The 11,084-nt window shown below is 47.3% G+C and overlaps 2 protein-coding genes across 9 annotated transcripts in view; both read right to left on the bottom strand.

The window, feature by feature from the left end:
• The window catches only part of ANKRD11 (ankyrin repeat domain 11), a 189,008-nt gene that overhangs the window by 87,858 nt on the left and 90,066 nt on the right, over positions 1-11,084 (bottom strand). The window lies entirely within an intron of this gene.
• Positions 7-4,111, bottom strand: LOC118023456 (transcription and mRNA export factor ENY2-like). Its single transcript, XM_035024594.1, has one exon. It carries the CDS (start codon positions 2,751-2,753, stop codon positions 2,400-2,402), a length of 354 nt encoding a protein of 117 aa, XP_034880485.1. The 5' UTR covers positions 2,754-4,111; the 3' UTR covers positions 7-2,399.

The following is an 11,084-nucleotide window of genomic DNA, read 5'->3' as shown; positions in this document are numbered from 1 at the left end:
GACCAGATCAAATACGGGGCGCTGACCAGATCAAATACGGGGCGCTGGCACAGATGGGGGTGACTTGGGGGGGTCAGGGGAGAACAAAAAGATTCACTGTGGAAAGGGGCAGAGTAGGTCTTACCAGTTCTCATCACAAGAAAACAACGGTGACTCCGTCAGATGATGGATGTGGGGTAAATCCACCGTGGGATCACCGCACGATACACACATAACCCTAACCCTACCCCTAACCATATGCAGGGTTTTAAGTAACTGTATCTCAACAAAACTAGGGGAAACATCATCCAAACTTTAAACTGGAAAGGGAGAGGAGACGATGTTTTGCTGCCTCCTGCCACAAGCAGATGGCCTCTGGCCTCACACGCACACTCTACAGAAATCACGTCTAACGGTCGGCAGCCAGAAGCACGGGAAGTCAGTGAGCTGTTCATGGCCTGTGTGGGCACGTGCGTGCGTGGGAACATGTGAAGAGGTGGCTTTTCACGGTAGAGTCTGTGTGAGAGAAGGGAGAGCTTCCAGAACATAGTGACGGTCAACAAGGAGACTTGAGACTGCCTTTCCCTGGGGTCTTTACAAAACAATAAAACACCCACCTGTTCACATCCTCAATTGGCAGGGAAGGTGTTCAGCTTCCGGGAGGAATGTGCCCACGAGAGCCCTAGGTATGATAAAAATGCCCACCTCACAGCAAGTCAGACTGGAGGGTGACTGGTTCTGCTGGCCACCAGCAAGAGATGCATAAAATCAGAGAAGGCAAGGTCCAGGTGTCAAAGCGATTTACATTTCTGCCTTCAGAAACGCAATTTATGGGGCGCCTGGGGGGCACAGTTGGTTGAGTGTCTGACTCTTGGTTTCAGCTCAGGTCGTGATATCAGTCCTGAGATCGCATCGGTTCCTCGCTCAGCGGGCAGTCTGCTGGAGATTCTCTCTCTGCCTCTCCCCTGCCTCGCACACGCTCTTCCTCTCTCAAATTAACAGATAAAGCTTTAAAAAAAAAAACAACAACAACAGAAAAAAGGAAATGCAATTTATTGCCAACTATTAAACAAACAAAACATGTTTTATGGTATTTGTAAATTTATATTCTCCTCATTATTCTCTCATCAGACCACTGAGTTATTTGAGAAAACACTGACTAAATGTTTTGTAGGCCACCTTACAAACAAAACCTTTCTGATACTGTTCTGCGGTAACTTTTCTGAAAACAAAATTTCAAGAGAAGGTTCCAATTCTCCATGGCTAAGAACAGATCTCCAGTGGTTTACAACCAGAGCGCATGAATGGACACCTTGCTTACAGCCGAAGACAGAGAACGTTCTGATCTGCCCCATCTACCACGACCAAACAGATGGCCATCACACTCTTGAGGATCTTGGCCTCTGGCTGCGAAGCCAGACCAAGCTCCCCCCAACCCAGAAAACTGGGGAAAGGCCATTCTGCAGGTCAACAACCACCACCGCAGTTCTTCCCTCGCTGTGCAGAGAGGAGGCACAAGAAGAACCTGGAGAAGCCACATGTCCCCGTGGCTGGGCCGAGAGCTGCTCTTTGTGGTCTCCTCAGTCCCACTGAGTGAGAAAGGAGAAGCCAGAGGTCCTGTTCCCAACAACAAATATGATCAAAGGACCATGTCTGCCTTCTTCACTCAAAGGTTCTCAAAGACTTCAGAAACATAAATTCATTTTAGTACAACCCATCAGCCATGGCCTTTGAAAGAAAACAACCCCACTCAGCACCATTCTTCATCTTTTGGTAACAGAAAGCCCGGTGCTGGTAGTGACAGGACTGTGTGGAGAACCTGCTGCTGGGTGACATGGGGACAAGGCGCCCCGAGGGGACCACAAGGTTGGTGCCTCAGCCAGACATGAATGTTAGGCTGCCACCACCTACTTTCCAGGAGACCTCTCTCAGTCCAATCACACGGGCTTGTGCGGGAAGGACCACCGCCCAGACACAACACAGGCAAACTGGGACAGTGAACTATCTCCAATATGGGTGCCGCTTGGTCATTCTCATTTCTGTCAATGCCACGAGCTACCCCAGGGTCACCAAACCTCTACAACAGACTGTGGAGGGTCAAACTTTAATATCTGAGCTAATCTCATTAGAGAAGAAGGAACTCTAAGCCCTCTCAATCGGCTTTAAAAAGTTACGGACTACAATCTCAACGAAGTCGTGGAAAGTAACTGGCTTTGTCCTATTTGCCAAAGCCAAAAGGGGTGCCAGCATTTCCTTATTGCTCCTCAGATTTTCATGTTTTATTTATTTATTTTTCATTCATGAGGTATTTACTAAAATAACACATTTAGGGGAAAAAATCAATACAATGTATATATACATCATTAGTGAAAACTGTATACCATCATACAAAAAAGGATTTTATTTTGGGAAAGTGATTCCTAATTTATGGCAAGTTTTACTTTCAGAAATAAAACCACAAAACAACACAATCTCATCCAGTCTGAAAGGCTGGCATGCTGAGCAGGGAATGTTCTTATTCTTTGTAGGAGCTCCTTCTTTGCACTGTCAGGTACCAGGGCTCTGCCTTTTGGTGTGATTTCAGCCACCAAGTCATCAACAGTAACATGTTCTAGTCCTTTTTCTTTAACTACCTCTTTACAGTGTACCTTCAACTGGTCCTTCCAGCCACATTCAATTAATTTAGCTCTCAGCAACTCTTTGAGATGTTCTCTTTCTCCAGTTTCTATCAACTTTTGGTTAATCGCTGCTCTCATCTGCGCATCTTTGTTCATCTTGCTAACCTACCACACTCTGCGGCTACCCGGACCTAGACCCTCAGTAGCTCCAGATTTTCATGTTTTAAGTAAAGTCCTTACTGATTAAAAAATACTGGACTTCAGATGAACAATTTATCTACTTTTAATGTGGGCCAAAAAAATAATAAACTCCACAGTGCAAAAATGAATTCTTGTGGAGAACCACATTTCCAGAAGTTAGGTGACGAAGAGTGACAAGGCCGTAACCTTTCTTCCTTCCCAGCAGCAGGACATCGAGGCTTTCAAAGGCAGAACAGGCAGTCCCAGGGAACCTGCCCATGCTCCTCCTTGCCCCCAACGGGGACACGACCGCTCACCAAGGCCTTGCTGCCCACAAGGCACCCTGTCCTCAGCTTTGGCGGCTGAGAACGAAGAAGCCAGCACGCCCTGGGGCAGAGGAGGCCTTCTCTTCCCTACAAGGATCGCTGCAGGAATGGGGCACTGGGAACGGGGGCACTGCTCACACGTGCCAGGGAACAGTGTTTCTACAAGAAGCCTGCAGGACCCATGTAATGACGGAGGTGCAAATCCTGACCCAGTGCAATCACCTCTCACCTTCTGGTAGGTGCAAAGAGCAGATAACTTTTACAAGTTACAAACATTGTTATTTAAGAAAATATGGCCTTGACAAGCACAGATTATATCAAGCCAAAACAAAAACCCCAGTCATTTTCAGACAATACAAGGACTTCTTTTACACAGCATGTTCATAAACTGGAAACCCAAGGACTGCGGCCCATCGCTGGCCACCTGCAGGCAAGCGGACGTCTAGTCCTGGTGGCATGCCCCAAGTGCACGCCCCCGGCAGCGAAGACACCCTAAATCATTCGCTAACACCCGAGGTCAAGAGGCAGGAAGGGCTTCAGGTATCAACACAGAGTCTGCCGGGCCTCCCAGCACCAGCTGTGGTCAGAAGCTGAAGGCGCCCCACGCAGAAGGCCCTGTGAGGAGCCAGCGGACAGCACGGCAGCCAGGCAGGGACCCGTGAGGCAGAAGAGCAGGGAGAGACCGACCACGCCGGCTGGCAAGGGTGAAGGCAGGCACAGTGCCAGGCAGGAAAGGCACACAAGATTTCTGGGCCATAACACCAAGTTAAAGAAACAACGCAGCCAGTCCAATGACTAATGCAGGCGGAATGTAAACACGGGGGAGGAAGGGTCAGGAGGCCGGCTTCTGGAAGAGCCACACTTGCTCCCTCCGCTCCCTCCGCTCCCTCCTGCATGGAGAAGACAAGGCAGGTGGGACGCCTGTGAGGGGGGAGGAGGGGCTCCCGCAATTTGTGAGTCTGAGGCACTTCTATTAAGACTGTACCCATCTAGTGGAACACTGTCGTAAACGTTCACTTGGGGGGAAAAAAGGACTGTACCTCTTTGGGTTCTTTTTTTTTTTTTTTTTAAATAATTTCCACTGATAAAAAAGTGCAGAGTTCCTGTATACCCTCCACTAGGCTTCCCCTAACATTAAAACCACACATCATCACAGTGAAATGATCAACTCCAAAGACCCACAGATACCATGCTATTAAAAAAGCACAGGCCTTACTCCAATTTGACCACCCTGCTCCAGCTCAGGCCCCGGGCTATACTTAGGGTCACATTCCCTTGTTTTCCTTGTTACTTTTTAATGATATAAAATGAAACAACAGTGGGGCGTCTGGGTGGCTCAGTCGGTTAAGCAACTGCCTTCGGCTCAGGTCATGATCCTGGAGTCCCGGGATCGAGTCCCGCATCAGGCTCCCTGCTCAGCAGGGGGTCTGCTTCTCCCTCTGCCCTCTTCCCTCTCGTGCTCTCTCTCTCATTCTCTCTCTCTCAAATAAATAAATAAAATCTTAAAAAAAAAAAAAAAGAAACAACAGTATTTAAAATGACATGAAACAGAGCGGAAGCAGTTTCTTCTTTGCATGCAGGTCTATCAAACATGCACAGAATTTACTTAAAAAACAAAAAACCCTCAAGAGAATTAAAAAGTCAGAACGCTATGTGTGTGTGTCAATGGGAATATTTAGATCAGAGAAGACATAGTTTGAAGGAAATTATCCAGAGGTGTGTAGAAGTCCCCTTGGGTCTTCAGAAAGCAGGAAACAACCCAGGGGCAGGCAGGGAAGCACGCACAGATGAGAGGCAGGGCTGGGCTCCGAAGGCCAGAGTGCAGCACAGGGCGAGCATTAACCCAAAACTGAGCGAGGCCCTGGCCTGCCTACATCCTAAATGCAAGGCCTGAAAGGAGCAAACTGTTTCCAAGAACTAACTGGATTCCAGAACAAAGCCCAGGAAGATTTACAGGAATACAAAACTATGCAGCACCCAACGAGGCAAAACTCAGCGTCTGGCATCCAGATACTCCCAGACATGAAAGCTGGAACGATCTGAGCAAAAAATCAATAGCATGGTACAAAATAAATATACATGAGTCCATACCGACATCAATAAATCACGGAAGAAACAAAGAAGTGGGCTGAAACACAAACCTTCCCCACAAGGAGACGCTCCCCTCCCCTTGCTTGTGTGCTAGGCTGTGGGCCTGCTCTGAAGGACAGAGGACAAAAGCGGGGCTGTGACTACACCATGCAGGAACCTGGCAGTTGCCCCCATGACCAGGTGGCCGAGGCGAGCCCCCACAGGCCACGGGACAGCACACACCCCAGACCGGATGTGAGGAGAAGACACACCCTCTCTGTGGTCATCTCTCCCCAAAACCAAAAACCCAGTCTACGAAGAAAACGTCACACAAACCCAAAAAGAGGACATCGTACAGAACACTGGCTGGAGCTCCTGCAGACTCCCAATGTCATGAGGACCAGGAAAGACTGAGAAGTTGTCCCCGAACAGAGGAGACCCAGGAGACAGGACGATCCAATGTGCTGGATGCGGTCCTGGGACAGAGAAGGGACATTAGTAGGAACAGAGGAAATCTGAATAAAGTCTGCACTTGTACTGAGAGCAATGCACCGATGATGGTTGCTGTTTTAAGGAAGGTATCATAATAACATGAGGTGTCAGCACTGAGAGGAAGCCGGAAGAGAGGTGTACAGGAACTCTCTATTATCTTTATAACTTTTCCAAAAATCTGAAAAGTTTTCCAAAATAAGAAGCATACTGAAAAAAATAGCCCCAGGCATGCAATTAAGAAAATAGAGCACATAATAAGAAAAACCAGTCAAGCGAAACCAACCCGGAGTTGACACAGATGGCAAAATTAGCAGATGCAGACATCAGTCAGTTAATACATGTGAACTAGAGACATGCTAGGTAGGAGCCTCTGGGGGTGAAGACTATGCCCGTGGGACAGGAGACACACACCAGGTGGGACTGCCAGCAGCAGAAGCATTCAGAAGCGAAGACCGGGGACACTGAGCACAGATCAGAGGGGATGCAGAGCAAGAGCAAGTTAGGGTCAGCAAGTGGGAAGCTGCAAGCACCTCAACAGCCGAGCACTGGTGGCCCCACAGGGGTGAGGGGCAGAAAGATATCTGAAGAAGTAAAGCACAGAAAGTTCAAATTCTGACGGAAAACCCGTAAACTCGGAGATCCAAGGCACTCAGTGAAACCCAAGCAAAGAAACATAAAGGACACCACACCCCAGGCCACCCCCAGAGAGCAGCCAGAGCAGAACCAGCAAGCAGAGGAGGGAGACGGGACGGCAGCAGGTGCTCGTGGGGAATATGGTGAGCACATGCCAGGCAGCATCCGTGGAGAACTGCAAGAAAACATCCGTCGTCCTCCAACTCAACAGCCACCGAAAATCTTCCACAGGTGCTGCTGAGGCTCACACAAGTCTATGAAGATGCGCACCAGCACCATGGCGCACTCCAGATGGGAGGGCTACAAGTATGGGAACTGTCGGGTAAGGGTGGTGATGGGGTCCTTCCACGGGAGGGAGAGGACTCTGGGTGCAAAGAGAAACCTTCACCAGAAGTGCAGAGCACCAGAAATGACAAGGACACAGCAAATACGTCAGACCTTCCTTCTGAAGACGGTCTACTGTTTTGACAAAAACAACAGCAACCTGGTCCATGCAAGTAAAATGTATGGCAACAGCAGGTAGGCTGGGGGAGGAGACGTGGAAGGACACCATTCTAAGGTCCTCACGCTATGAAAGTAGTACTTGACAGTACATTTAAGCCCAATCACATCAAAAATCATCTAAACACCCATTAAAAGGGAAGACTGTCAGTTGGTTACACTCCTTACTAATTTTCTTTCCGTCTGAAAATTTTCAAAATACAAGTTTTTTGAAAGTATATGGATGGTGGGGCACCTGGGTGGCTCAATTGGTGAAGCGTCTGCCTTCGGCTCAGGTCATGATCTCAGGGTCCTGGGATCGAGTTCCACACTGGGCTCCCTGCTCAGTGTGGAGCCTGCTTCTCCCTTTCCCTCTCCCCACTCCATGCTCACTCTGTCTCAAATAAATAACCAAAATCTTTAAAAAAAAAAAAAAAATTGGAGGACAGGAATAGCAACCATGTACTTTTTTTTTTTTAAGATTTTGTATTTATTTGACAGAGAAGGAGAGAGAGAGAGGGAGAGAGAGAGAGAGAGCACAGAGGGAGAATGAGAGGGAGAAGCAGGCTTCCCGAGGAGCAGGGAGCCCAATGCGGGACTTGATCCCAGTACCCTGGGATCAGGACCCAAGCCAGAGGCAGCCGCTCAACCAAATGAGCCACTCAGGTGCCCCACACCACTTTTTTTTTTAATTCTTAAAATAAGAAGGAAAGGCATGTGAAAGTTGGCTTTTAAAAGATGGGACTTGTTAAGTTCAGAAGAGAAGTAGCAAATACAGCCAAAGTGCCCTTCTTCAGAGGCCCTCACCATTGAAACAACACAAAGAGAAATTTTGAATCACCCTTAGATGTCTTTGCTGGACAGTGCTATGCCAAATTCCCTCATGAATGTCAGGCTGAAAGACAAAGTGTAGTTACCCCAGGACCCGACCAAGACCACCAGAGGTCAAAAGTATTGGGACTTTCAACATGAATGGAGCTAGAGGGTATTACGCTAAGTGAAATAAGTCAGTCAGAGAAAGACAAACACCGTATGATCTCACTCATAGGTGGAATTTAAGAAAACAAAGGGGGTAAAAAAGAGGCAAACCAAGAAACAGACTCTCAACACCCTGATTGTCACCAGAGGGGAGGTGGGGGGTGGGGGAAACAGATGAGGGGGATGAAGGAGAGCACCTGTCGTGATGAGCACTGAATAACGTATACAACTGAATCACTATATTCTATACCTGAAACTAATATAACACTGTACATAACTGTACTGGAATTAAAATTAAATAAATAGGGAAAATCTGTCTAAATTAAAAAAAAAAAAAAACAGGAAAAGATTGCCAATTGGATTTTTTTAAATTTATTTTAGAAAAAGAGAGGGGGGAGGGGCAGAGGGAGAGTAAGAGAAGCAGACTCCCCACTAAGCGCAGAGCCCAACATGGCACTCAAGCCCATGACCCTGAGATCACAACCTGAGCCAAAACCGAGAGTCCGATGCTTAACCAACTGAGCCACCCAGGAGCCCCAGCTGATTTCTTTAAAAGGCAATACCCAACTCCTATTAAGGCTGCCTACAAGAAACCCTCTTTAAATATAAAGACAAATAGTTTAAACTTAAAAACATGGGAAAGGATGCATGCTAATACTAGTAGTCAAAAGAGAGAGTAGCTGTTTTAGTATCAGACAAACTGGACTGCAGAGCCAAGACCATCATCAGAGATAAGGTCATTTCATAATGATGAAGAGGCAGATTCATCAAGGGGACCTAACAGCCTCTAATAACTGAGCTTCAAAATAAAGTAAAAACCGATAGAACCCCATGGAGAAATACACAAAACCACAATCATCAGAGACTTCAAGACCCTTTTCTGAATAACTGATAGGACAAATACACAGAAAATCAGTAAGGAACATGACTGCCCACCTCTAAAGGATAGTAATAAGACTCATTACCTGATATATCTACAATGGAATATTATGCAGCCGTCAAAAGGAATGAGATCTTGCCATTTGCAACGACGTGGATGGAACTGGAGGGTGTTGTGCTGAGCGAAATAAGTCAATCAGAGAAAGACATGTATCATATGACCTCACTGATATGAGGAATTTTTTTTTTTTAAGATTTTATTTATTTATTCATGAGAGAGAGAGAGGGGCAAAGGGAGAAGCGGGCTCCCTGCGGGACTCAATCCCAGGACCCTGGGATCATGACCTGAGCTGAAGGCAGACACTTAACCGACTGAGCCACCCAGGCGTCCCGATATGAGGAATTCTTAATTGCAGGAAGCAAACTGAGGGTTGCTGGAGTGGGGGGTGGGGTGGGAGGGATGGGGTGACTGGGTGATAGACACTAGGGAGGGTATGTGCTCTGGTAAGCGCTGTGAATTGTGCAAGACTGTTGAATCTCAGATCTGTACCTCTGAAACAAATAATGCAATATATGTTAAGAAAAAAAAAAGAAGAAGAAGAAGGTAGCGGGAGGGGAAGAATGAAGCGGGGGAAATCGGAGGGGTAGACGAACCATGAGAGACGATGGACTCTGAAAAACAGGGTTCTAGAGGGGAGGGGGGTGGGAGGATGGGTTAGCCTGGTGGTGGGTACTGAGGAGGGCACGTTCTGCATGGAGCACTGGGTGTTATGCACAAACAATGAATCATGGAACACTTCATCTAAAACTAATGATTTATGGGGATTAACATAAGAATAAAAAAAAAAAGACTCATTACCTGGATGGTGGTGTTTAGACTGAATTCCCACCCCCACCCTCCCGCTTCTGCATGTTTTATTGCATTTTATACAACAGGTGGAAAAGGGAAAAAAGAACGTTTGTTTCTTTTCTGAGAACTTCAGGATGGGCCTCTTGGTCTGTTTTCTAAACAAAAGGAAAGCAGTGAGGCCCAAGCTGAGGTTTCTCAGGGCAGAGCACGGTCCCTCATTCAGGAACATTCACTGAGTATCTGCCTTGCAGGCTACCCTGACTGGACCGCAGAACCTCGCTGCATCTAAGTCCTAGAGGACAGGCTATCAGAGGTGACCCAACACCACCCACAAGCTCATCAACAGCCTCATGCCCGGGGCCTGCACTGCTTAATGCCGAACTCCTGGACCAGAACACCCCCACCAAAGGCTGCTTTTTTTCTGAACACTAAGTTTTGGGGGGAGGAGGAGGATCCACTGGAAACAGCTTTTTTTTTTTTTTTTTTTTAAAGATTTTATTTATTTACTTGACACAGAGAGAGATAGCGAAAACAGGAACACAAGCAGGGGGAGTGGGAGAGGGAGAAGCAGGCTTCCTGCCGAGCAGGGAGCCCGATGGGGGCTCGATCCCAGGACCCTGGGATCATGACCTGAGCCGAAGGCAGACGCTTAACGACTGAGCCACCCAGGCGCCCCTCCACTGGAAACAGCTTTTAACCAATTCCATTATCTAAGCAAGAAAACACTCCAGAGTGAACCTGTATCTAATCACCCACTGGTGACCTTTCCTAGCATCTGAAATAAACGAGTGACCCTCCATCATGTCATTTAGCAAAGGCACTTTGATACCAATTTACTCCTTCCTCCACCACCCCAGAACTGATAAAGCTTAAAAGCAAGTAAGATGCTTCAGGATCAACTCTGAATAACTGTTAGACAATGATCTCAAAGCACCCACATCCACTCCAGAACTTCCCCTGTTACCCTACCCTTGTCCACTCCACTGAAACGGGAATCGGGGAGCAGGAGTGGGGGAAAGAGGAGTAAGAATGTAACTTAATCCATACAGGCCTGGGAAAAACTAACAAGTGTTCATGGTGACACAGAAACGTGTCAGCTGAATTAGCAAAGGGACGTCCCCAGAGGTCTGAAGTAGCCCGGTACAGAGCTGTGTGGCTAGGGTGTAAGTTCACTCGGCTCTGCTACGGCAGCCCAGGAAAGCCCAGGAAAGCCTTGCGTTCTTCGTGTTCACTTGTTCTGTTGTTGTGGGTCTCATCCCTTATGCCCCTCCCCCCCCCCAACGAAGGAAGTCCTCTTCATAGGAGGTGGGAAGCGTGGCTAACAAAGAAGAAAGGCCTGTTTCGAGTTGAAACAAACAAAAACAACTACTAAATTGGGCTTCAGACTAAAGCCTCACCACAAATATCTGGAAATTAAGCCTGACTTCTTGGGTTCTTCTAAGCGGGTTTCAGTCTAAAACACATCATTGCTATTGCCTCTTGAGACCATTTTAAAGCCTTAAAATTGCATAGGAAAAAATAACATGAAGACTATACGACCTACGCTTACTAGGAGGTTTAAATATGTAATAATGTACAGATTAGAACACAGGCACCTCA

The sequence above is a fragment of the Mirounga leonina genome, unplaced genomic scaffold (assembly GCF_011800145.1).
Source record: "Mirounga leonina isolate KUSES-001 unplaced genomic scaffold, KU_Mleo_1.0 Mir_180, whole genome shotgun sequence".
Lineage (NCBI taxonomy): Eukaryota > Metazoa > Chordata > Mammalia > Carnivora > Phocidae > Mirounga > Mirounga leonina.
This window is presented reverse-complemented; position numbering and strand designations above follow the sequence as displayed.

What these genes read in the sequence shown, in the direction of transcription:
- LOC118023456 (XM_035024594.1), bottom strand. Translation starts at nt 2,753, where the DNA reads ATGAACAAAGATGCGCAGATGAGAGCAGCGATTAACCAAAAGTTGATA.